The sequence below is a fragment of the Spermophilus citellus genome (genome assembly GCF_964194105.1).
Source record: "Spermophilus citellus genome assembly, chromosome: 5".
Taxonomy (NCBI): domain Eukaryota; kingdom Metazoa; phylum Chordata; class Mammalia; order Rodentia; family Sciuridae; genus Spermophilus; species Spermophilus citellus.
Window position 1 is genome coordinate 167316195 of NC_138186.1, and position 27198 is coordinate 167343392.

The following is a 27198-nucleotide window of genomic DNA, read 5'->3' on the forward strand; positions in this document are numbered from 1 at the left end:
ACTGGCTGGACCTGTTTAAATAGAGCAATGTGCTCTGCTTAATTCAGGGGTTTTCTAACTCATCAGGAAAAAAAATACAGGAAGAGGGAGTCACTGAGATCAGGATGCTTCAATGACAGCAGTCATATTGAAATTAGATTACTGGGAGAGATGGGAAAACTACTGTCCAATATTTTTGTTTGATAACTGATATATAAACTTGAAAAAATTATACCAACAAAAAATTTTGAGTTACACAGATTCTTTTTAATTTTTTCATGTTTGTAATTTTTCATAAGAAGCTAGGTGAATGAATTATATCTAGTCCCTACCCTTGAAGAGCAATCTATTGGAAGTATGATTTACAGTCCTATAAATTAAGCACATTGATTATGGCCTGTAATTATTTACTCTGGAACAAGACCACTTAGCACCAAATGACGGAAACCTGTTAGCATGCTCCCTTCTAAAGCTGCAGCAAATTATTCTACCATTTCTGCTGCTTTTGTTCACATCAACAGCTCACTTCCAACCCCTGCTGTGTAGTAGAAATTCACAAGGAAGCTACAGGCTATAATGCTAATGAACCACTCTGTAGGGTCCAAAAGCAGACCAAAAATCTCTTTTGTAACCTTTGAGTCAGGTTGTTAGGAGGTTCTCCTCATGAGTGGCTTTGATGAAAGCTATGCTCATGAGCGCTCCTTGTGTCATGAGCGCTCGTTGTGTAGTCTTTCACGAGGACTGTATCTTTTTTTTTTTTTTTGGCTTCATGTAATTTTATTATTATTTTTTTTATTGATTGTTCACAACATTACAAAGCTCTTGACATATCATATTTCATACATTAGATATCTTTTCTCCGTTGTTTCATAAGTTCATATTCTATCAATATCACAGGAAAAAGAAGACCCAGGTTTCCAGCGCTCACCTTTGAAGGCCCTGCAAAGCCTGCGGGAAGGAGCTGTCAGAAGACCACCCTCCTGGAAACGCGGAGCCTCTAGAGATGCACCTGCGTGTTCAGCTCCCTGGTGCGGCACGATCCAGAGTATTGAGTGCCATATGAATACGTTCAAACTATCCGAAGTATTTTTATATGATGTTGGATGAGTTAGGGTTTATCATGCTTTCAAAGTTTCTGGAAACATGTTCTATGTGGCCCATTTAGCCAAGAGCTGAATGTACACAGTACTTTTTTTTTTATTATTTTTTCCTGATGTTGGAGCAGCGGTCCCTGACTCTTTCTGTTGAAGAGAAACAAGAGAAGCCTCTACCACGGATTCTTATAATAGCTCCATCAAAAATTCAGGATGAGCTGGACATGGAGGTACTTGTCTGCAATCCCAACAACTTGGGAGGCTGAGGCAGGAGGATCACACATTCAAGGCCAGCCTCAGCAACTTAGTGAGATTCTGTCTCCAAATAAAATTAGAAAATAGGGCTGGGGACATAGCTCAGAGGTAAAGCACCCCTGGGTTAAATCCCTAGTACCACACACCAAATGCAGTCTGTGCAAACCAAGGATCTAGGAAAGTTGTACAGAAATGTGTTCATGAAATCCCACGAAGGGATGTAGCACCAAACTGAGTGTTCTGAGAGCAGGGAGGAGGAGGATGTGGGGATCCTCTCAACTAAGAGACTAGACTGAGAACTCGGGCCACACGGGGCCCAGCCTGCGCCGTCTCTGTTCGCTTACGTTCCGGAAGCCATCCGAGCATGGACAGGTCAGCCGTTCCTCCTGTCCACCTCCTCTGCAGCATCTAAGGTTCCAGGCACAGTTAGGTCTCATTCCATAATAAGAACAGATCCACTGGACAATTTGGGGTTTGGCTCTATTATTTATAAAATCAGGTTTGGGTCCTGAGATTATTCAGGATATTTTTGGTCCTCCTTTAGTGGAATGTGGAGCCACAGATTTGTTCTTTATTCAACAAAACCCGTGGATTATGAGTCCCGGGGTCTTAGGGTTCTAAAAGTGAGGAGATATGTATGTTGCACCTGTGGGTTCAGTTGTGACGGTGCCTGTGGTAGAGGGTGGAACCCACAGACAGTTCTCCTTTCACCTTGGCACTCTGGGCTTGTCCTGGGGAAAGCTTAGGTTTCATTAAAGGAAAGGTCATGCTAAAAAGAATTAGCAGCAGCTTTTTATAAATGACTTTATACTTATTAATAAGGGATTTGAACTTTCTTTTCTGTTATCAAGACTTTTGAAACCAGGAACTTAAAAAAGAAAAATAGTGTTCTGCTTTGTGTGCTACATCTGTTATACTTTCGGAGTCAGTATATATCATATGCCAGATTTCTTTAAGGAGAAACTTTGTGTGCACGGGTAAAATGGGTACCAAAGGGAAACCTTGCCAAGGAAGAAGAACATTTCTCTGTGTGGACATACACATGTGTGATAGCACGTAAGATGTGGGTGCTGATTCCAGAATAAACTCCTTAATCCTTAAAGCACAATCAGAATTGAATACGAACGCTCACACTCAACCATGATGTCAGCCACAGCCTTATGAGAACGTGATAATGCATTCACCCCGCACTCACGGACATTTGTGCTTTTAATTTTTTTTGGCACCTCTTTGCTGTAAGATAGCTGTTGCTTTTTGATACCATCACCACCTAGTTGTATCTGGAGGTGATATTTTTGTTTGGCAACAATAAAAAAATTTAAATTGTTTCAAGAATCCATCCTTTCTCTTCCTTTGGAACATGTGTCGCTGTCAAACACTGAAAGCATAAAAAGCACATGCCAACCCGTGCTAATCAGTGATGGAAAACAAGCAGCCCACCTTCAACACGGGTTTCTTGTTCCTTTATAAGATCTTGACACCATCCCTACAATTAGATGTGACTCAGAGAAACATGCAGACTCTTGGCTGGTCTTGTATTACTCTCCCATTGCCCAGATCACACCACGATACACAGCTCTCTGTGTCCCCTGGGCTGGGCCAGAGTCAAGTCATCAATAACAGATTTCATTGCTGGGAATAGAACCTATTCTCCTGATTCCCCATACAGGGGGCAGCTGTGAGAACATTAGCCCAATGCTGAAGGAAAGACATTAAAGAGAGCGTCAGACCAGTGTTAGTGGATGGGGTCAGCACATGAGGGACTTCCTCAGACTTCTCAGCTCCCTTCTCTGCGATCCTACAGGCCTCTTACTCCTGTAAGCAATGGTTCCTTATGAAAACAAGCTAACTCACTGCATTTGTTCATTTGAAATTGGTAAGAAGAATGTAGAACATGAAAATATCGAAACTCAAAGAAAGAAAATATCGAAAATCTCCACCCCACCCCCCAAAAAAAACAACTCAAAACAAAGTAAGTACAGAGTTTATTTTCAACAAATGGCATAGCTGTGTTGCCTTATTGTTACAGAATCCAGTAGGTCCATGAAAAATTTATCCACGATAGTACAAAAGGGGCTGAGGGTCGGCAGCAGCTGTGTACAGCGTCTCAGTTTGATTACTGTCGATTATTTCTGAGCACTCTGAATTCTTTACCCACATTCCAGCTTCTAGGTAAGTGGATGCTTCGCTGTATCTCCCATTCAGTTACTCCTCGTTATTCCTTCAATCCAATTCACAAACCTTGAGACTCGGACGTAGACGCCTGGCTTATTGGGACGAGCGCACCCAAGGCCCCAAGAAGTGACTCCTTGCAAAATGTATTTGTCCTTCTCGAAGCAAACCAGAGGCCCTCCACTGTCCCCCTAGATGGAGGGAGGGAAAAATCCATATGAAGATTAAACTTCCCTTCTTTGATTATGGGATGCCACCTTCTGCCATCAGTATGTAAGTTTCCCAGGATTTGAAGTCAGGAAGAAACTTATTGACATACCCTTTGAACATCCGCAGCATTTAAGTACTTAGCGAATCCTATTCAACAAAACCACCCTGTTCCATTTTCCCTGGGAAATGATCCCTGTGGATGCTGCTGCCTGGAGGCTTCTTTGAGGCCCAGCCAGCCTGAGCACAGTGGTCAAGTGGTACAACTGGTTTCTGGCCTGGACCCTCCCCCCCTTCCCTCCCCCAGACCCCGTCCACCAGCACAGCTCAGGGAGGCCTGTGGCCTGTGGCAGCTGCGGTACTGAACACACACCCTGACTGTCCTTCTGGAACTCGAGGCCTGAGAAATTATCCCAGATGTTCTACCTACATCCAGGATCTGAGCAGAGGGTTTCTCAACAACATTGAGACTGGCACTTGGGTTGCGATTCCTTCTTGACTTTGCCACTTTGTGACTGCAATGTCTAAGGGGCTGAGATATGCCAGCCCAAGACCAGCTTGGGTCTCTATAACCCTTTCTTACCTGGCAGCTGTCCGTGCCGCCGTCCAAATGCCCAGCACACAGCTCTGTTGGTTTGACTCTGCCGTTCAGATACTCATAGCGATTGCACACCTTATTCTCGATCACAGGCAGATGAGCCTCCTTGAGAAAACCAGCACCAGAGGTCCCTGTGTTTAAAGAGTAAAGAAACCGTTACTGGACCCAGCACATGCTCAGGAGGAGACTTCAGAATGTCAGAGTCTCTTGTCTGTGTGGCTGTGTGCTATGAGTATTCATATTATAATATTATTAAAATATTATAACTTTAAAAACTGATAGCTAATATAATAGGTGGCAGTTGTCCTGATTCACTTTCTAATCCACATTTCTTTAACAGGGAGAGGGAACATTCTCCTATACATTTGTTTTACTAGTTGCATTTCTTCTTTTGGTAAAAACTGATATTTTTTCTTTGCCAAATTGAATAGAGCATTTGCAGAATTGCCAAAGGAAATAAATACTGCTTTCCCAGATGGACCCACCCAGGGACATCTCAGTGTTTTCACAGATAATACAGTTTTCCAAAAGCTTCCAGTTTTGCAAGCCCAGCTTTCGCCGAAGTTTTGCAACATATCTTTGCTTTGCTGGCACGGGACAGCCCAGAAATGACGTACTATCTCTTCCCCAAAGACTGTGACTGAACTTAGATGGTCGATGTGGGTTCAGTCAGTCTGGAGATCACAGGAGCCCTCAAGAGGCCTGTCCCAGGGGTCCGGCTGGAAAGCCGAGCCCAGCCTTGGCTGGCAGAGCTGCCTTGGAGGAGGGGCCTGCCTAGGAGGAAAGCTGTGGGCAGGGAGCAGGGCTTGAACTGAGTAGCTCAGTGCAGACCTCCTTTTCAAACCATTTGGCCAAAGGTTAAGCTATCCAAGGGTCACTGCTGTCACATCTGCTTTCTGAGCAAGACAGACGTCCTGAAGCCAGTGAACAATCCTTGGCAGTGTGACGGGATGTTGATGGGTCTGTGAGGAAGTGCTGCCTTCCTGTGGCCAAAGTGGAGAAGGCACTTCTGGGGGCTGGGAAGCTGTGAGTAATGGGGGACAGAAACCCTTGTGGAGCTGTGAGGAGGGGGCAAGAAGGAAAGCCAGCCGAGATCCCTGAAGGCACCCCGGATGGCAGGTTGGAGGTTGGCCTGGGAGAGCCCCTTGGCCTCAAGGCTTGCTTTGCTTTGGAATATTGAAGCCAGAGAAAGTCTGGAGATGTGAGAGGAGAGGAGAATTTTGATCTCACACTGAGAACATGAGTTAATCTGAAGTATCTGGGCTTAAGTTTTGTCATGGGACGACTCCTGGGGAGTGACTTCTGAGATTCATATTCTCAATGGATGTGTGTCAGGACCAGGAGAGACAGGAAGCCCAGTGCAGGGTGGCAATCAGAAGTATGTGGATGGAGAAGGGGGGCAGAAGAAACAGTGAATGGACTTGGGAGTCAGGCAGACTGGCCTCTCTCAGGGCTCAACCACCCACAGCTTATGTGATGTCCATTGGTAGTGATGATGGTGGCAGTGATGCTGTTGGTGGTGATGGTGATGGTGATGGCAATGGCGATGGTGATGATGGTGATGGTGGTGATGGTGATAGTAATGATGGTGGTGATGATGATGGTGATAATGATGGTGATGGTGATGGTGATGATGATGATAGTGATAATGATGGTGATGGTGATGGTGATGGCAATGGTGATGGTGATAGTAATGATGGTGGTGATGATGATGGTGATAATGATGGTGATGGTGATGGTGATGATGGTGATGGTGATGATGATGGTGATAATGATGGTGATGGTGATGGTGATGATGGTGATGGTGGTGATGATGATGATGATAATGATGGGGATGGTGATGGTGATGGTGATGATGATGATGGTGATAATGATGGTGATGGCAATGGTGATGGTGATGATGGTGATGGTGATGGTGATGATGATGATAGTGATAATGATGGTGATGGTGATGGTGATGGCAATGGTGATGGTGATGGTGATGATGATGATAGTGATAATGATGATGATGGTGATGGTGATGGCAATGGTGATGGTGATGGTGATAATGATGGTGATGGTGATGGCAATGGTGATGGTGATAGTAATGATGGTGGTGATGATGATGGTGATAATGATGGTGATGGTGATGGTGATGATGGTGATGGTGATGATGGTGATGGTGATAATGATGGTGATGGTGATGGTGATGATGGTGATGGTGATGATGATGATGGTGATAATGATGGTGATGGCAATGGTGATGGTGATGGTGGTGATGATGATGATGATAATGATGGGGATGGTGATGGTGATGGTTATGATGATGATGGTGATAATGATGGTGATGGCAATGGGGATGGTGATGGTGATGATGGTGATGGTGGTGATGGTGATAGTAATGATGGTGGTGATGATGATGGTGATAATGATGGTGATGGTGATGGTGATGATGGTGATGGTGGTGATGATGATGATGATAATGATGGGGATGGTGATGGTGATGGTGATGGTGATGGTGATGGTGGTGATGGTGATGGTGATGGCAATGGTGATGGTGATGATGGTGATGGTGGTGATGGTGATAGTAATGATGGTGGTGATGATGATGGTGATAATGATGGTGATGGTGATGGTGATGATGGTGATGGTGGTGATGATGATGGTGATAATGATGGTGATGGTGATGGTGATGATGGTGATGGTGGTGATGATGATGGTGATAATGATGGTGATGGTGATGGTGATGATGGTGATGGTGATGGTGATGGCAATGGTGATGGTGATGATGATGGTGATGGTGGTGATGGTGATGGTGATAATGATGGTGATGGTGATGGTGATGATGGTGATGGTGGTGATGATGATGGTGATAATGATGGTGATGGTGATGGTGATGATGGTGATGGTGATGGTGATGGCAATGGTGATGGTGATGATGATGGTGATGGTGGTGATGATAATGTGATGGTGATGGTGGTGATGGTGATGGTGATGATGGTGATGGTGATGGTGATGGCAATGGTGATGATGGTGATGATGGTGGTGATGGTGATGATGATGTAATGATGATGGTGGTGGTGGTGATGATAATGTGATGGTGATGGTGGTGATGGTGATGATGATGTAATGGTGATGGTGGTGTTGATGATGATAATGGCAGTGATGGTGATAATGATGGTGGTGGTAGTGGTTGCTGAGGTTGATGCTGATTGTGGTGCTAATGGTGATGGTGCATAATCTTAGTACTCAGGATAAACTTACAGGGTAGTACAGATCATGAAACTGAGGCTTAAAGATGTCAAATAACTGCCTGATGTCACATGGAAGATGGTAGAGCCAGCTCACTCCCAGATCCTCATGAGTTTTAGGTTTGTATTGAATCAGTCAAGATGTTGTAGGGGATATGTGTTGGTTTTCTGGCTTTGGATCAGCTTTGCAGCCTACATTCCATAATGCTGTTGAGGGATCTACCTTTTGCCCCTGCCTGTCACAAGTGGGTCCTGCCTTCAGCTCCAGGCTGGATAGTCCTGGACAGTCCTGGACATTCCTGGACAGAAGTGGGCACAGAAATCCAGCCTGAGCTTTCAAAGCTGGGCAGACTGTTGCTTGAGCTGTGGGGAAAGTGGCCTCCCATCCTCCCTGGCAGAGCCAGAGGCAGCACAGTATCCATAGCACAAGGGAGTCACCTGTGTGCCCAGAATGGCACCTGGAAGGAAAGGGCCAGAGGCCTGGGACATCACAGGAGCCACCCTTCTTCAGTTTACTATTAATCCCTGTTTTTATTTTCTTAATACAATTTGAGCTGGATTTTCTGTCACTTGTAATAAAGAGCCCTGTTGGATACAAACCCCATGTCATTGACAAGAGCCACCCCTCACGCAGGGCTGAGCCTGAACGTGCCCTTTCTCGCTGCTTCTCCCACTGCAGCCCTGCAGCCGGTTTGTGGCCTAGGACACCATCAAGGAGTGGGCACTTTCTCACCTACAGCTGGTGAGTGGGAGCCAGGGTTCCAGGTCAGGGCTCACCCCAGGGAGCAGGCTCTCTGCTGTGCCATCCTGTACCTTCTCTGAGCCTCAGATTCCTTACTTGTAGAACAGGAACAATAGTGTCTAACTCACAGGAGTTTAGAACATTTAACTTTTTTTGTTTCAGTGCTGGGACTGCACCCAGGGCCTTGTGCATCCGGGGCGCGCCAGCCCTGCCTTGAAATTTTTTTAATGCAAAACACCTGGGTATACCTGATGCCCCCAAGATGGACACTTCATTTTCCACTTTCGCTTTCCTTGGCCTCAATGCCTCCCACTCAGAAGTGCAGAGGGGGAAGTGAGAGGTCAAGGAGATGAGGTTTCAAAAACAGTAGGAAAGCACAGAAAAGGGGAAACCAAGTTTGAAATGAACTAGACTGGGTGTTTGTTTGTTTTCACTCTCTTCTTTTTGAAATCCACAAAAAATCTTTCTTCAAATTAACTTCTCTCCAGCTCCTGCAAAGCCAGTGCTCACACCAACCCTTCTGAGAAAGTGAGGCAGGGACCCTCAAGCAGTGCTGGTATTCCTACAGCCAGGGCCCACCCTAATGAACACCTTAATATCGGGATACTTGTAAAGAGAGGAGGGGGTGCCCAGAGTGAAGTACAGGTGCTGGCTGACACCAGATCCCACAGGAAGGCCCCCTCAGCACATACCTATGCTCACCTGGGCCCCGGGGGCTTTCTCTCTTTCCCATCTGTCACCCTGTCCCTTCCCCGACAGCCTCTCACCCACGTTAGACACATGGGTATTTAGGAAGAAGACTAGTTCATAACTTTTGTTGTTATTGCTTTACACCAAGTTTTGGAACCCAGTATCGCTAACTTCATATAAAAAATGACCTATACCCTGAATTTGTGGGTGGTGTCATCACCTTTTCACGTGGGGAAGCAATGTTCACACTGCAGTCACGGGTTTGGGGACTCCAGGAGACAGTCTCCTTCCTTTTGCCTACATCCCTTGATAACTGATTAGGGACGCAGTAAGGTAAGGGTTCAGGCAAAAGTAGGAGGGGGCAGGACCCATTCAGGGGTAGGGACTTGTGCAACTTTCTTCAAATGCTCATTTTGTCATGAAGGCTGTAGGTCAAAGCCAATCCGACACCAGACCTGGAATTCGTCTCACCTTGGGTTTCTCCCCAGCCAGTGATGTAGCACTCCGTCCGGTCAGCAACCACATAATTTGGGGATGGCAGGCAGATGGGGATCACTTTGTCAGTGATGGTGGCAGGTCTGTGAAAGAGAAACATCCAAAGGTGTGTGTGGTCACCCTGCGGGAGCCCCTGCATTTCCCTGCTCATCGCCCACCAACGATGCCACCTGCCTGGAAGCCCCAGCGCCCAGAGCTGGTATTTCCTCGCTTCACTGACTGAAGCTTCTCATCCTCACATTTGCCTAAAATTTTCTATGATCTAAGCAAATATCACATTTCATTTGAACAGCTTCAGTTTTGTTCGAGAACCTGCTGGGGGCCGTGGCCTCGGGGAGTAGGGATGACAAGCCTCACTCTGCATGTGTCCTGTGCAGAGTTGGAACTTTGCACCAAGTATAATTTCATATTAATTTGGAGGGCATCAGTCAGTGGGCGGATCATCTAGATGGAGCAACTCATGAGGCTGCCCCACAGCCAGAGCACGTGTGGCCCCAGCAAGTTGCTCTATTTAGGAGCCTCAGTTTCCTTGACAATAAATGTTCCAACATCGTGGTTATAAGAATATAGTAAAATGCTGGACACTGATGAAAGAGGATTGGAGTCCTAGGGACATTTAAACATTAGAATTCTGATGTTTAGAGCTGATTCTACTTTAGTAAGTCCAAGAGGGGGAAAGATTGGAAATAGCAGGGCATAGTGGCACACACCTGTCATCCCAGCTACTCAGGAGGCTAAGGCAAGAGGATCACAAGTTTGAGGACAACCTTAGCAACTTAGCAAGACCCTGTCCCAAAATAAAAATAAAAAGGGTCCGGGGGTATACCTCAGTGGCAGAGTGCCCCTGGATTCAATCCTTAATTAAAAAAAAAAAGTGAGATGCCCTTTTCTAAGAACCATCATTCAGTGCCACCAAACTTCAAATCAGATACACTTTCCTGGAGGCACCAGAATAGAGCAGGCCTCTCACTCAGATTTCACTCCATAGGTCTCCTCAGGACCCAATAAATACCTTAGACCCTGGGGCGTGGAGAATGCAGGGGAGGCACTAAGGCTCAGCCCACAATATCACAGAACACTTCCCGGATCTGAAATTTACCAAATTATTGGTTTAAGCATAAGATCACCCTGGGAAGTCTCTGGGGACCTAAGGAGAAAAGACTTGTATTTGCTGGGGGTTGGGGGAAAATGCTGGGGATCAAGAGGGGAGTGAGCTGCATTGTGGGGGGCCAAGGGAGCCCACTTCTTTCCTTTCTAGAGTGTCCAAATACCCCAGTGTTGGGTGCAGCCTCTCAGTGGATAGACCCAAAAAAGTCTCCTGAGTTTGTGACCAGACCCAGAACAGCAGCACCCAGCTCCTGACCACAGCCTTGTGCCACGGGCCCATGCTCAACACTTTGTCGTCACCTCGTCCTCTGGAACCCATCAGGCCCAAATGTGCATTTCTCAAAGCAGCTGTTTGCTTGTGAGCTGCCTCCACTGGGACCTATTTCCCAACATTCCTAACTTTGTGACATAAGCAAATTTGTCACTGTCATCTTCATAGAACACCACCTCAACAGGAGAAATACAACCAGAGATGACAGCAATGGTATCGTTTGCTTTCATGGAGTTTGGGGCATGGTTTTTGTTGTTGTTTTTCACGTTGTGGTTTTTTAAAGTACTTTGAAATATGTAATCTCATTTGTTTCTCTCAAAAGTATGCTGAGAGGGGACTCTCAGCCTGGAGTCATTGAATCACTCTCTGGTGAACTGTGAGTTCACCTGGCATTTCAATTCACTCTTTTTCTACCTAAGGAAACTTGAGTCCTGATTCCTTTTTCAGGATCAAGGCTGGCATGTGGTAGTATCAGGGCTGAGTCCAGATTTTTTGATGAAGTTTGATGCTTTTTCCCAAAATCTTGCCTTCCACCACATAGACAGCACCTCCCAACACCCACCCTGCAGCGAGGGCTCATAAAACCCAGACATGAAACAATGTCCTCGCTCTGCTCCGGGTAGGAGCCACAGGTGAGCTCGTACCTGCTCAGCTTCAGCAAGGCGATATCTGCTCTTGTGGGCTCCAGGAAAAGTTTAGCCACTTCTATCTCCTGAACGTGCGGCTCAAGATTCACTTCTCGGTGTGCGCCCAAAATGACCTTGTATGAGGAAGGCCTTGAAGACCTAGAAAAGACAGTGTCATCAGGAGCAGATTACCATCCAGCCCCTTCACTGGGTCCCCCTCTTTGCCATAAATATCACGTTGTCTCCCAAGACCCACAACTACTGGAACTGGTGACTTCTGAGGGATAAGAAATAAAATTCACAATTTTCCTGAACCTGGCAGTTAAGGATTGGGGACCAACGTCGGTCACAGTGAATCCCTCTGCACTGCTGTCAACCCAGGCCCACACAGTCACCTGCACTGGGTCTTTCTAGAGACACTTCTGAACTGTCACACAATTGCCCTGGCAATTCTGCTGAAGGCTTCTGTATCTCCACTCCCTGGCACCGGCATCCCTGCCACAGGCGGGAGGAGGCAGGGGATGGGGAGGAGGGAGGAAGCCTTCAGGATGGGCCCTTACATCAGTTACCCAACGTACTTCTCCAAGCAGTGAGCAGCAGTCAGCACCCACTCTGGGGATATTAAACTGCCTCCACAGAAGTGCCTTCCAAATCTAGGAGAAGAAGAGGGAAAAAAAAGCCAAGATTTTAGTTCAGAGCTGATGGCTTCTCCTGCTTCTTTGCAAACCAGAAAGATACATTCATGCAATTTTGATAATGTTGCTGTTCCCAAAAGGAAAGGCTACCAGTCCAACATCAAGATGGCGGGAGCTTAGGATCACACTTCAGCATGGGACTTTCCAGAAGCTTCCATCTATACCTGGAGGCTCCAGGCACAGCCCGGCCACTGGGGAACAAAACCAGGGGCTCCCACATTAAGTCCTATCCCCACAGCTTTGACCTCTTGGCCCTGTGGCTCCAACAGCAGCCACCCTCCAGAGAACTTCCCTGGAGGAAGTTTCTTTTTGACAAGACCTATGCCTAATGATGGGTGATGAATCATTCTTCAGGGCCCTGGTGGTCCGGAAGAGCAGTGACCCATGGCAGTCTGCTGATTGCACCTGAGGACCTTGACTTTTTGAAGCTGTCCCCTATATCACTTGCCCCCATGTACTGCTTAGGCACATAATAATGGGGTGAACCACTCTGAGCCAAATCGTAATGAAAAGAACACTAAAGGTAAGTATCTGTCCACAAGCACGTTAATAAATCGATCAGGAGCTAGGCCACCACAGCATGGAAAGAGCAGATTCACAGTGTGTGGAAGGCCAGGGCTCTTCTAGCAAGGATTCACCAAACACCAGCTCAGGAAAAGCCACCTCCGCAAGAGAGTGCAAGGGAACGTGACTGCGTGTGTGGATGACAGTCCCAAGCATGCGGAGGGGTGGCCCTGGGGTCAGCAAAACCGCTGAGCCCGCCCATGTGAAGCAAGCAAGCCAGGAGACAAGGCTGTGACCCACCTGTGTTTGACAAGATGTGCCAAGAAGACTGACTTACTGTCAAAGCACATCAACTGAAAAGAGAGCCCTACATTTTGGTGATTTCAGACTATAATTCAGTCACGTATTTGTGAATGGGCGAGCAGTCCCTGCCTCAAATTCAAGACTTGCAAAAATGTGCAAAAGTATTTTTTTTAACTTTGGATGCCTGAAAGGTTGTAGATAATTCTGGTTTTGCCCCCTGCCAAAGGGTCACATTTCTGAAAAGATTCCCTTCTATTCATTTTACCATGAGTCGATGGTATCCATACAAACCCCTGAAGAGCGTCTTCAATATTTTTCAGCAATATCAGAGCTTGATGTAGACACTGGTGTCTACAGATTTTGATGATAGAATACCAGAGGGTGTTTATTTTTGTTTTGTTTTAATCCAGTTTGAGCCACGTTCAAAGTAGAAAACCCAGAATTAAAAAAAAAAAAAATGTGTAGCTTTGTTTTCTCCTTAGAAGAATAGAGGCAGGTGTGGATGTCTCAGTGCCTCGGGTTTGTCGGGAAGGTTTGAGGGCTCTCAGTGAAAGATGGATAAGCTGTTTTTGAGAATGTCCTTACCTTGTCCTGAGACTGATCTGCCAGGGCCAGGAGTGAGCATTGGCCACACACCCTCCTACCACTCTTCCAGAACATTTCTTGGGCTCCACTTTAGGCTTCCCACAATCAAATGAAGACAAGGACGCTGTGACACAAAGTCAGAATAGTCACATTTGGGTCAAAGGTGTCAACCGTCACATAGTTTAAGATGAATTCACAGCTGTGGGCCAAGCTCAGAATTCATGGCATAGTAAAGCCCAGGCAGGCGAAGTAGCAGAATCACAGGCAACGTCTGGAACGTCTTTTCCAGGTTTCAAAGGAGGCAATATATAACCCAGACCCTCTTCTTTGAAGGAATTACAAGTACTTCCTCATGGGGAGTAGGGATAAAATAAACTGGTATAATTCATCATTAGAATGACATCTTTACTGAGAAGACTCAGATTGGTACAAATGGCTATTTGTGTTTGTCTAACTCGAAATTTAGAACACAGAATCATCCCCAACTAAGCCAGGTGAGGTTTCCTGAAGACCACAGCAATCACCTCCACTGGAAGACATAAAGGTGTTTTATTTCCTGTGAATTTATGTGTATGCGTGCCCATGCATGTGCACGTGTGTGTGTGTGTGTGTGTGTGTGTGTGTGACTGTCAGCAGCAAGGCTAACTATCCTAAGTTGAAATTCTGCCTTCTTTCCGCCAGCTTCTGCTTCTTCTCTCCTCCTCCAGGGAGCCCCCTTCAACTGCTGTGGGGATGACCTCCACACACTTGCCCTGCTTTCCCTCTCCTTAGACTAGCCTGTAAGGTTCCTGGAGAGAGGGACTGGTGTCTGCCTTTGGTTCCCCCATTGATGGGACTGCAAGGTGAAATACTGTCCATCTTAACCAATGAGAGACGCTACTCTCTAGAGAATTTGGAACCTGGGTTTTCCAAAGAACTTTGCAATTGCTGTGGTCTGTTCAGAGTCTATATGTGAAGCCCTTTCCAAATAGAAGCATGTGATGTAAGGCTACCATCCTCCTTAACAATGAGCTTTATTTATGTTAATAGATTACGTGCATAAGCATACTAAAGTAGGTGTATTTTTTACATTTGTATTAAAAATACATGCACGTGCAAAATATCAGTGCTCGAAGAATAACTATGGAGATGATGGTTCCTCGGCTCACTATTCCAAACAAAACTTAAAAGTTTTTATCTATCTTTCCTTATTTGTTGTTTGTACGGAATATGTAGGTAGAAATGAAAGTTATTGAGGTCATTCAACAAACGTGTAACTTTAAATGAATATAAGTAAACAAAAGTTACAGTTTTGTTGCACACTTGCACACTCACACACTCATGCACACACAAAATGGCTTTGGGCTGAGTGCCTCTCTGAGGGAGACAGCTGCCTTCTCCCCTGGGGCCTTTCCTGTTGTGGGCATCTTGGACCTGTGCTTCCAGGGGTCTCATTTGCTAGTGGGCCCGCAAAGTTCCAAGGCAGTAGGGGGCAGTGGTCAGGAGTCTGGGAGCCGCCCTGCCCTGGTCATTCCTTCACCCAGGCCTTGGTGAACTCAAGGACACTGGGCTGCACAGACCACACTTGGGTCTCCAGAGGCCTTGCTGGGGCTGTGGTTGTGCAGTCTTGTTCTAATCACACTTGTTACTTGTTCTAATCACACTTGACAGCTTCTGCAGGAAGACAAAAGCACCAGCTAGAGAAAAGGCAGCCATAAACCCACCCTAAGCCCAGGGAGTACAGTGCCCGCTCATCATGGTGCTGGCCAAGTGGCATCCTTCCGCCACGCCCATCTCCCTCCCCCTGATGTCCCTGCAGCCACCCACAAGCAAAGTTAACAGGGCAGGGCGGCTCCCAGACTCCTGACCACTGCCCCCTACTGCCTTGGAACTTTGCAGGCCCAGTTCCTCCTGTCCAGCTCCCGTCTATCCATGTGGCACACACCATCCACAGGAATCAAACAACAAAGGAGTCCAGGGCAATACCTGGGTGCTCTGTGGTGACTTTGGTTTGTTTTCCCAGAAGTACCCATGGACACGTTATTCCAATCATTTAAGAACTAGGGTCAATCCTCCCCAATCCAAGCCTCTTCCTCCCTCGAGTTTGGAGCCGTCAGGAAGGAGAGTCTCTAAGTCAGTGGCCCATGCTTGACTGAGCCATGGGACTCTCAGGAGGAAGCAGCTGGAGCTCACTAAGGAGCCGCGCTGCATTTCAGCGTGTTCTCAGGGAGACAGTTTATGGGTTTCAGTCAACATTTGTTTTCATTCTTATTTCCTGGCCTCCGGAGAGGCGACTCTGAGCTTCTTCTTCTTCAGGATCCCTTGCTAGACAGTGGAGAGTGCTGTGGGGCCATTCTGGGGCTGATTATATCACTCCTGAGCTTGCTGTTTTGGAGATTTGGTATCTGCCTTACCTAAGTCATGTGTATATGCACACATGTATGCAGTGTGTGTGTGTGTGTGTGTGTGTGTGTGTGTGTGCGCGCGCGCGCACGCGCATTCCACTAGCAAATGAGACCCCTGGAAGCACAGGTCCAAGATGCCCACAACAGGAAAGGCCCCAGGGGAGAAGGCAGCTGTCTCCCTCAGAGAGGCACTCAGCCCAAAGCCATTTTGTGTGTGCATGAGTGTGTGAGTGTGCAAGTGTGCAGTGTGCACACGGATCCTTATTAAAGAGGTGATCACCGCATTCATTTGAAAAGTAATTTCCTTAGAAAAGAGAAAGCAACTTACCACACTGAGGGACGTCACAGTAGTCAAAAAGCTTTCTGGGATTCGTGGTGTAGCACCAGGGACCGTTGACATCGTTGTCAGGATTGCGGCAATACTGAAAAAGGCAGCGTTTGAGAAGCGGCTCCTTTGGGGGGGGGGGGGCTGCAAGCAGGGACATCACACTCGGGTCCTTACAGGACAGAAAGAGTGTTCCTTTCCTCCCTTCCTTCCTTCCTCCCTCCCTCCCTCCTTCCTTCCTTCCTTCCTTCCCTCCCTCCCTCCCTCCTCCCTCCCTCCTTCCTTCCTTTCTTATTTTTTGGAAAACTGATGTGTTGAGATGCCTACAAGCCTCTGAATCACAGAATGCAGTGGTCACATGTCCCGGGGGCCCAGCGGTGAGGCCTCTCCCCTGATGGACGGGGTAGGCACCTAGAGGGTCTGAGGTAGAGGGCATCTACACAGTTGGTCCCGCCTTCCTGCAGGTCCCACACGGACACCAGCCTTAGTCCCCTGAAATCTCTCCATTGCCCTCCCTTCCTTTCCCCCAACACGGAAGATCACACCAGGTTGATTTTCTAGAACTCAGGACCAATTCTGTCCAAAGACTGGTCAGCCAAAGGCAAAAGAGAAACCTGAATCCAAGTGCTTACGTTTTTTTCCAGACCTGCCCGTGGATTTGTCTGTGGGGTGAAAATGCTGTGTCTGTGGGGCTCCTGGGCAGCCCACTCCTGGCATGGAGTGCCAGTGACAGTGGTGGCCTTGGTGCCCCGGTAGCTCTTCCCATTCCCAAACATGCAGTCTGTGGGAGAGAAAGCCGTGGTTAGGGCCCTGCGTGGACTCAAGGCCACAGGGAGGAAATGCAGCAGTGTGGGCTGGTCCCAGACAGTGTCACATCCCCTCGGACCCCGGGATGCCGGAGACCTCAGCGAACACTGCCTATTTCAAGACGTTACCAGGAATGCTCATTGGCTTGGACATAATCATGAATTTAGCAGGGTGTTCGAGAATTTTGTCACGACACCAAGATAACCCAGTGAGTAGGGAGTCAGAACACCCTGGGGGATTTGCAGAGTCCAGAGGAAACTGCCCACCCACTTCAGGCAACAAGTCCATCCCTGACTCCCCCCTCCATGTGGCAGACCCTCACCAACACTCAGCTTCCTGTGTCGCACGGAAGCATCCGCATTGGTAAGATTTTCCATCTCCTTCACCCCCTGCCGGGTCAGGCTGCTCACCTGACTCAGAAGTGGTCTGTACATTGGGAACTTGGACAGCAGCGGCAGACTCCTCAGCACCCCCGGGTGTCTCTGAGCACCTCTTCAGGTTGCAGTACTCCCACCTGACACTGGGGTCAGTGGTATAACACCAGGGGCTCTTGTCAGCATCTGGATTCCTGCAGTAGTTCATTGTCAAGCCACTGCAAATCCCAAAACAATGAAGTCACCAGGGTGGGAGAATTCTGCTCCCGCTGAATTTTACTATAACAAAGTGTCAACAAGTGACTTGGAGATATCCCCATTAAAGGTGATCATCATGATAGAGCCACAAACACAAATGGCCCTTTTAACCAAAAGTCATATATGCTCCATGTAAAAGCTGAGATAACACAGAAATACATACAACAAAATATCATGATATTCTTCTCACACATTCTTCCAAATACACTGCCCAGGGATAGCCGATATAGATTTTGAAGGATAATTTTAATTTTTTTAAGCATATGCAAATCTCTATCTATCTCCCTCTATAGATGAATTCATAGGAAAATATAAATTGGAAAGAAAACATATCACCCAAGGAAGCAAGGGTCTATATATAATGATAATATTCCCAGGACAGCTCTCTTAGCTTATTTACTGACAATGTAGTTAAAATGTACTTTTGCCATAAAAGAAAATTGAGGAGATAATGTCACTTTAGGTAGACCAATGGGTCTGGGTTCCAAAGCCTTATGAAAACTGGCCTGGAAGAACAATTCTCAGACCTGAGGTCATTTTTGTAGGGTGCCTTCATGAACAGGAATCCTCTCCTGCTCTTGGCCCATCCTCTTCTAGCTGCAGCCACTTGGGGACTGAGAGATGAGATTAATAAGCAGACTAAAGGGTTAAGGGAAGATATCTGGGGAAAACAGGGGCCCTGAGGAGTCGTACAGGAGTAGCCAGAAAAACAACTGAATAAGAGACATAGCAGGTGAGGGTCCCGGAGAGCACTGGAGAGACAGCCCCCTGAGAACATTGCCCCAGCCTCCCAGCACCCTCAGCCCTGGGGTCCCTTACGGTTCAGATGCATGACCTGCAGCAGTGTGAGAAACTTAGAAAGTGCTACAGGAATCCACCTTTAGGCCAGTGACACGGTCTCCAGCCCAGGCCCCATGGGAGGAAGCCAGTCACTGGGAGGTGTCAAGGCAATACAAACAGAGTCCTGCTCTTTCCATTAGTTGCGGCTTACTTTACATCTAGCGAAGGACAAACGTGCAAAATGGAGTTTGATGAGCTTTGAGAACACAGTTACCTGTGCACCCCACGTTCTACCATGACACAGGACATTTTCTCACCTAGAAGCTCCAGGGGCCACAGCTCAATCTCTGCCACCCTCTTCCAAAGGCAAATGCTATTGGTTTCCTTCCACCATTAAGTTTTGCCTCATATAAATGGACACCTACACAATACGTACTTTTGTATTTGGCTTCTTGCCTTAGTATGATATTTTTGAGCTCCATCCATGCTCCTTGAGAGTGCCAGTAGCTGCTGCTTTTTCATTACTGCATAGTGACCCATTGTTTGAATAAATCACAAATTATTGATTCTGGTTTTTTATTGGTGAACATTATAGTTGCTTACAGTTTGGAGTTATTGTAAATTACGCTGATATGAATATTCTTGTAGCTCTCTTTGTGGACTTACATTTTCATTTCCCTAGGGTAATATTTAAGAAATAGAATTGCAAGTGTGTGGGTAGGTGCATGTCAATTTAACTTTAGGAGAAGCCATCAGATTGATTTTTCAAAGAGGCCAGTGTATATAACAGCTGTACATTCTTACTCCACACCCTTGACACTCCTCAGCTATTGTCTGGCTTTTCGTTAATTGTCATTTCCATTGGGTGTTTGGTAGTATCTCGTTAAGGTTATAATTCTAATTTATTTGATGGCTTCGATGTTGAATATTCTTTCTCAGGTACTTATTGGTCATTAGCTGGAAGTTTTGGGTAGATGTCCCTAATCATGTTTTAAAAGTTTCTTTCTAATCCTAGTTTGCTGAGACTTTTTGTCCTGGAAGATGTTGGATTTTGTCAAATTTTCTTTGGCATCTATTGATATAATCATAAGATATACACTCTTATTCTGTTAACATGTTGGATGACTTTGGTGTTTTTAAAAGAGGTTAACCAACTTTGCATTCTTGAAGGGCAGTTTCATTTGTTTATGATGTTTATCATGTTCACGATAAAGATGATCTCTATATATTGCTGGATTCAATTGTTAAGTTTTTTTTATATTTATGTTCACAATAGATAATTTTTGTATATTTTCTTGCAAAAAAAAATCCTGGTCTACTTTCTGTATCTGGGTTTTTTTCTTTTTCTGGCCTCACAAATTGAGTTGAAAAATATGCCCCTCTTTTATTTTTATAGGACATAAGTGTGAAGGATCCCCATTCAGCTTTCATTGTTTGTGATATATACTATAAAAATTTACTGCACTGAAACTAAAACTGAGGATTTCTTAAAACAGGAATATAGAAGCACACCTCCCAAAAGCCCTCAAACAGTGTACCGCATATTATGCAGCTTCTGTACCACGTGAGGAGGGAAGAACAAGCCATCCTTAACACATTGACTGCTTTAACCTCATAGACTCTCTAGGGGGAGCCCTGAAACCCCCAGGGTTTTTCAAACCACACTTGGAGACCTGTTGGCTTAAATCATTGATTTTTTAAATGTTTCTATTTTCTAATAAGAGCATTTAAAATTATAAAACCCTAAAAACACTGTCTGTATTCCACACATTTAGATGTATTTTTTTTACTATTCAGTTCAAAACATTTCTAAAATAATTTGTGATTTCTTCTTTGACTCTTAAATTATTTTCAAATATATTCCAAATATTGGGAATTTCCCAAATGCTTTGTTACTTATATAATAAAAGCATTCATTGACTTCTGCAGTGGTAGAAAACACACTGTATAATTTTAACCCTTTAAATTTATGGGCCAAGCACGTGGGGCTTGTTGGTGAGCGCTATATGCACACTCAAACACAAATCTGTAGTTCACCTTAGGGCTAAAGAGGTTGTTTTACTTTGAAATTTCTATATCCTTTCTGATTTTTTCCCTTGTTCTATATTTTGTTTTGGGAGGATTTAAAACCATCCTATAGAGAAGCAAGGAAACATCCACCTCTACTTGTGGGCTTGCCTGCTTCTCCCCCTGTTGGGTCATCATGTCCCTGAAGCTCTGTACCAGGATACAACACACAAGCAGTGGTAAGTCTTGAGTCTTGATGAATGAACACTTTTTTTTTTCCCTAGGGGGAAATGTCCTTTATATCTCTGATATTAATTCTTGCCCTGAAAGCTACGTATCTAATGTTGACAAAACCACTCCAGCTGTTTTTTGATTCATGTTTTCCTGGTATGTTATTTTACCTACTTTAGTTTTTAGCCAATGTTCTTATATTTAAAGACCCACTATTGTAAGGAAAACATAACCGGGCTTTGGCTTTCATTCAACATGGCAATCTATGCCTTTTAATTGAGATGTTTAATCCTTTTACATTTAATATCTTTATGGTGTGGCTCAGTGTAAGTCTATCCCAGCACGAGGGATTCTCTGCTTATACCACATACGGCCGTTGTTCTTTCCCCAGTTACTGTTCTTTGTACACCTTTCTTTGTAGACTCTCTCCCTGTGCATGTGTGGCCTTGTGTTTAGCCAGAGACTTGAGGAGACCTCTATGCATGTTGCTGGAACTCCTCTCCCCCAGGGTCTTTCTCAAGATTACACAACAGAAAAATCCTAGCTGCCTCAGTAATGCCAAACTCCGGCCTCTCTCCTTAGTTCAGCAAGATGTCTGTGGTCTGCTTCGGCTCCATCTCCTAACATTCAGTGCAGGAACTGCCTCCAAGAGGAAAGACAGGGAATCGGGTCAATGTTTCATTCTAAAAGATCTCAGTCTTGTGCTTATTGTCCACCAAGGGAAAACAGCTTTTTGCATATAGGTTAAGGCCACTGTGGTAGAAAGGTTGCCCTGGTCAGTCTAGCCTTGTGTCCATCTGCCTGCCCACTTTACTTTCAGCATCCGTGTGCTTCCTGACTCTCATCTGCCTTCCTGCTTCTGCTCTTCTGACAAACCCCAGCCCTTTAGACCACTCGTGCTCAGAACCCAAGGTGCCTATGCAGGTAAGATTAGATACAGGTGTGGATTTAAATACAGAGATTGACTTGTGACCCAAGACACAGTGGCAGACACAAACTTCACTTCATTGGTTCGAGTTTGGAGTGATAAAATTCCAGAGCTAAAAGACTGCACTGATGTTAGCAGGTGCTGGGCCATGGTGCTATTTCTAAGATTTTGGTGATTTGTTCTCCTGAGCTCTCCACTGGTGTGAGCTCACCACCTCCACATAACCGTGCTGCCTCACAAAATTTCTCAAGAAAGACAGTCAGCCTATTTTTGCTCTAAAGCAAGTTTCCTGGATGATTTGCCTCCCATTCTGACCTAGGAGATTTGGTCCTAAGAAGTCAGCTTACAGCACAGGTCGTCTAATAGAAAATCAAGTTGGCGATTGCTCCATGTGTGGTTTAAAAATCAAGGACCTACGCATTTGGGAATTTTTCCGGGGTCTTCTCATGCGTGTGTGGCGTCATTGATGACCAGGACTGACATTTCTTTCCTGTGATAGTGGTGGACGATGTGCCTCGATAACTCTGTCCATTGCCCTGGTAGCAATCCTGGACCACAGGGGTTTGCTCAGGTGGTGCTAACGCTGAAAAAGAAGAAATCACGCTGAATAACGACCGAGAGACAGGTAAAGCCCTTTGTGACACGAAAGTGCACTGTTCTCTTGTCCATATGAGCAGGCATGTGGACAAGCAAACACACACACGCACACACACAATAAATTCATAGCATTCTAGAACTTATGACCTACTTTTCTTGGAATATTTTACTTAAAACTCAGAAGTGGGGGGGACTTTAGAGTATTTATAGCTGGAAGCTGCAATCCTGTGCAAGCTCTTCTTTGTGGATCTCTACTGGGTTCTCATGAGAACAGTAGAGCAGGACCCCAGAGGGAAATGCTTTCAGTGGTACAGACAGCAGGGGTGACTGTCAGTGGTGGGCAGACAGGAGACTCATGTGTTTCTCCAGACCCTGTGCTCATACTAGCCAAAGCCTCAAGCTTCTAGGGGTTGGGGCAGGCAATGGGCCTCACCCAAGGCTCTAGGCAGAGGTCCACTGCCTCTCAGAGATGACCACATCTGGAAACTATCAGACTGGAATTGTGAAAGAACCATGATCAATATGTTAAAGGATTTTCTGATAAAGGTAGGCAGTGTGCATGGATAGATGGAGAACTTCAGCCAGGAGGAGGAAACAAGGAAAAAGTAAAATGGAAATGAGCGGAACAGAAATTGTGACTTAAGAGGTGAAGAATTCCTTCAAAGCGCTGATCAGCAGGCAAGACACAACTAAAGAAACAGCGAAGTTGAAAGTGAATTACAAGAAGTTTTTCAAACTGATGTACAAAGAAAAAAAGACTTAGATGAAAAACAGAAAAAGTAGGACTATAAATAAAACACACTGATCATTGGTAAAATCCAAAAAAATAGCACCAATGTAATGTGAGGTTGTAACATAGCAGAAGTCCATTCTCTTTACCAGACAGTCTCTCTACTAGCTCATCATTCCTGAGAGAGGAAGTAGAAGTACAATTTTTTAAGGTTCTTATGTATCAACAAAGATAATGTTGTTTGAAGGTGGAACATAATAAGTTAAAGATATATGTTGTAAACATTAAGGAAAATGCCAAAATCATTAAAAATTGATTTAACTAATAAGTAAATAGTGGAGATAAAAGGTAATCATAAAATAGTCATTCCACATGAAGGGGGGAAAAGATGCAAAAAGAAACAAAGTCCAAATAGAACAAAGAGAAACAATTGACTTGATGGTAGATTTAAATCCAATCATTTTTAACAATTACATTAATAAAAATGATCTAAACATCTCCATTAAAAAGCTAAAAATGTGGGCTGGGGTTGTGGCTCAATGGTAGAGCACTCACCTAGTACATGCAAGGTCCTGGGTTCGACCCTCAGCACCACATAAAAATAAATAAAATAAAGGTATTGTGTCCAACTACAACTAAATTTTTTAAAAAAAAACAAGCTAAAAAAGATACACAAATACTAGTAAAACCATATTCAATGGCTGTTTTCATAACAGCAAAAACAGACTTCAGGACAGGAATATTTTCTGCGATGAAGACAAACATAACATCATAACAAAGGGGTCATCTCATCAAGAACACTCAAGTGTCTTAAATGGCATGTGACTAACAACAGAGTTTCTAAACAAATAAAGCCAACAGAGTTAGAACTGAAAGGGAAAATTGACACATCTACAGTAAGGTTGGACCTGTCACCATTCATCCCTCAGTGATCAAAGTAGGTGACAGGAAATCAGCCGGCACACAGGACAACAGTTATCAGTCAGTTTTATCTAATTGGCCTTTAGAGAAACTCTACCCAACAACAAAGTCACATCCAAGAACACATGGAAAATGATTATGTTTTGAACCATAAAACAAACTTCAACCGATTTAAAATATCGTAACTGAAATCACAGAGCATGTTCCCTGACCACAGCAGGATTGAGGGAAACAAAGCCACTGTGTTCTGACACCCTACGGGGTGCAGACGCATGGAGCGTCTTTGGGCTCTATAAAGCCTCTTACCTGGGACATCTAGAGGGTCCGTGGAGGTCGGAGAATTCCCACAGGGTGGTATGGTACAGTATTCCCACCTCACATCGCTGTTGGTTGTGTAGCACCAGGGGGTGGTCTCTCCATCAGGATTCCGACAGTAGTTCTCATCCAAACCTCTGAAAGAGGAGGTTGGCTCTTCAAAAAGTGTAAATAAATAAGGTGCACACATGTCTGTTGATGCTGATTTTGGATATGGATGCATCTAAAGCTGTGGGATCATACACATGGAATAACAGGTGCCCAAAAGAAGCTTGAGCAGAGCAGGATTCCACAGGATTCCACAGAAGCAAGCCATAGACGCTTCTTTTGGGTAAACAGTTGAAGTACATTTCTTGACTTTGTATGAACAAGTAAAATACAAATGCATGGCTGGGCCCCACTCCCAGAGTTTCTGACTTACTAGGTCTGGAGTAAGTCCCAAGAATTTGCACTTTTAGCAAATTCCTGATAATGCTGAGGCTGCTGGTCTGGGGACCACACTTGGAGAAAAATTCTCATAGGAAAAAGACAGTTGCTGAATTTCACTTCCCCTGCCCATGCCTGATCCGTTTTCATTCCTGAATACTTTAATCCTGCATTCCTCTAGTAACTGAAGTGAAGGCACAGCCGATGGGACCTCACAGTCCCTAAAGGGAAGGGCATCAGGGGACATACTTGCAGGGAAAGTTTTCTGGAGTCCTGTTGTGTTGGTGAGGGGTCTGCTCACTCCAGCGCTGACAGGTGTGCCCGGATGCGGTCACGGCCACCTTCCCGCGGTAGTTTTCACCTCTTCCCTTCAGACACTGGTAGGTTGGACCAGAAGAGGGCGGGGGTGATGCTTGAATGGAGAAAATAAACTACGATGAATATTTTTCAAATAAAGAATGCTCAGATGGGTGTCGCTGGAAGGAACGCAGCACACTCAGCCTCTTCTGCCAACCTCGGTCTTGGAATTTGGCATTTAAAAACTGCTTAGCATTTCCAGAAGTCCATCTAGAAGCATCTATGTCTGTGAGACCATTTCATGAGGAGCTTCTGCAGGATCAACCCTGGGGGTAGATGCTTCTCTCTATAGTCTCCTGGCTCGTTTCATCACACATGGTAAATGTCAGCAAGTGTGCCCTCCCACCTGAAATCCATACATGTGCCAATGACCCACGTTTTCCTGTGAAGACTTTGTGATCGCTGAGGGAAACAGCCTGATATTCCATAAAAGACACAACTGAGACAGAGTCGACAGGAAGGAAGGCAAAAAATGCCTTCAAGGAAAATTATGTGCACCAGAAATCAAGACATTCTTGATGGAAAAAAAAAATCAAGAGAACCTGATTCTCATGAAGAGGGAGAACACCCAAGGAGCCCCTGCATCCCAAAGGACCCCTGTCAGAGCAGAGGAGGGAAGCTGGCCCTGGCTGGGTCCTTTCCAACCATCAGTGACAGTCTCTGACTAAACGTTCAGCTCTTGTTTTGAATCCTCTTTTCCTCCATTTCACGTCTACTAGGTCTTCCACTTCATCTTCTCCTCCTGAGCCCCTTTGCCACTGTGCCCTGTTGGGCATGCTAAAAACTGGGTACCCAGAGTCACCCCCTTGATGACAAAGCCACAGTTAGAGGAACTCCGCCTGATAATGTATTCCACAAAACAGAGCATGCCTCTGTCTCCCTTTAGCTGCCCCCAAGAGCCTACCTCTAAACATTCTCGCAAGAGGCACAAGTCTCTGATAGGGGAAAACAGACAACATGATAAAGGATGTTCTCATCAATTACCTACAGGAGCCAATACATGGTCTTAAAAGATCAATAAGACACAGAGCAATAGTATGGCATATGACCTGCAGGTCACTTCTTAGACCCTGCAGTCAGGAACCCACCCACGTTCCCTCTGATTCTAAGAGCAGATCGGGTCAGAACCCTGGAGCATGGGACAGGAGTCACACTTACTGCAACGAGGAATGTTACAGAGCTCCCAGCGTTTGTTGGGGTCGGTGGTAAAACACCACGGGCGGGGCTCCCCATCAGGGTTTCGACAGTAGTTCATCTTCAAGTTCTTGTTTGGAAATCTGAACGGACAAAAAGCATTCTAAGAGCACTGAACATCTGCATTCATGGATGAGAGTCTTCGAAGGTGAGCGGGTATGTAGCACCTAAAGTGTGCAAGGCACAGTCAGGCACCCAAGAGGTAAATGAACAAAGGCTATACTTGATAAGATGGTAATCGAGGAAGAAACATTAGCTGGGCATTACAGGTATTATTTTTCTAATGATTTACACGGTTAAAAACCACTGAACAAGATCAGTAACCTTATCAATTTGGCCATCTGGAAAAATTGATGTAAGCAAACGCTGGTTACTCTGCTACAAATAATAGCAATGTTTAAAACACAAATTGGTCTCTACCTAGAGATAGTGATCTGGTACAGCCAGTAAGTTGACATATTCAGATCTTAAAGACAGAGACTGGATCAGCTAGCTACAGCGGGGAGGTGTTTTCCAGGGTGAAAATAGAATCCTCACAGAACCTTACTCCTGAGATCATCATTAGTTTCTGGATTAGGGACTCCCATTCACATTTAAAATTCATAGTTGCCTTTGAGAATTTGGTGGAAGCTGTGAATTCTTGCCCCCCCAAAACACACCAACATAAATACACACAAAATATCAGGGGATTCACAAGACCCCTGAGGTATACTCACAGACCCTCAGTGAGGAATCTTGCTGATATAAAGTGAAAGAAAAGGAAGAAGAAAGAGAAGAGGGAAATACTTGGGAAACACACAAGAAGTACAGATGTATCTGTACTTCTCAAATTTTAATGTATGTACGAATCAGCAGCAAATCTGGTTGTAATACAAATTTGATTCAGAGGGTCTGAGATTCTGCATTTCTAACAACTAAAGATAAGAAGAATGTGGTGGGATGCCAGCTCTGAATCCACAACCATCTGGAGACAGGCAAAGACATCCAAGTAACTACAGAGACTGCAGAGTC

General features: G+C 45.3%; 2 protein-coding genes across 4 annotated transcripts in view; one reads left to right on the forward strand and one right to left on the reverse strand.

Moving 5' to 3' along the window:
• Nucleotides 1–2656, forward strand: part of SLC22A3 (solute carrier family 22 member 3) — an 88701-nt gene extending 86045 nt beyond the window's left edge. Inside the window, exon 11 of the mRNA XM_081295317.1 lies at nt 877–2656. Within this exon, the coding sequence (XP_081151443.1) occupies nt 877–913 (37 nt within the window). The 3' untranslated portion in view covers nt 914–2656. The remainder of the gene's footprint in view (nt 1–876) is intronic.
• A 788-nt stretch (nt 2657–3444) lies between these two features.
• PLG (plasminogen) overlaps nt 3445–27198 on the reverse strand; it is a gene marked incomplete at its 5' end in the record, with an annotated part of 34153 nt that continues 10399 nt past the window's right edge. Inside the window, 13 exons of one of the 3 annotated variants that reach the window (XM_081295903.1) lie at nt 3445–3691; nt 4291–4436; nt 9439–9545; nt 11485–11625; nt 12045–12119; nt 13554–13677; nt 16269–16359; nt 16895–17043; nt 17480–17661; nt 22065–22224; nt 24202–24347; nt 24886–25048; nt 26152–26270. In XM_081295903.1, the coding sequence (XP_081152029.1) occupies nt 3530–3691; nt 4291–4436; nt 9439–9545; nt 11485–11625; nt 12045–12119; nt 13554–13677; nt 16269–16359; nt 16895–17043; nt 17480–17661; nt 22065–22224; nt 24202–24347; nt 24886–25048; nt 26152–26270 (1765 nt within the window). In that variant the 3' untranslated portion in view covers nt 3445–3529. Of the gene's footprint in view, nt 3692–4290; nt 4437–9438; nt 9546–11484; nt 11626–12044; nt 12120–13553; nt 13678–16265; nt 16360–16894; nt 17044–17479; nt 17662–22064; nt 22231–24201; nt 24348–24885; nt 25049–26151; nt 26271–27198 lie in introns of all 3 variants that reach the window. The other 2 variants (XM_081295902.1, XM_081295901.1) reach the window with 2 other exon arrangements.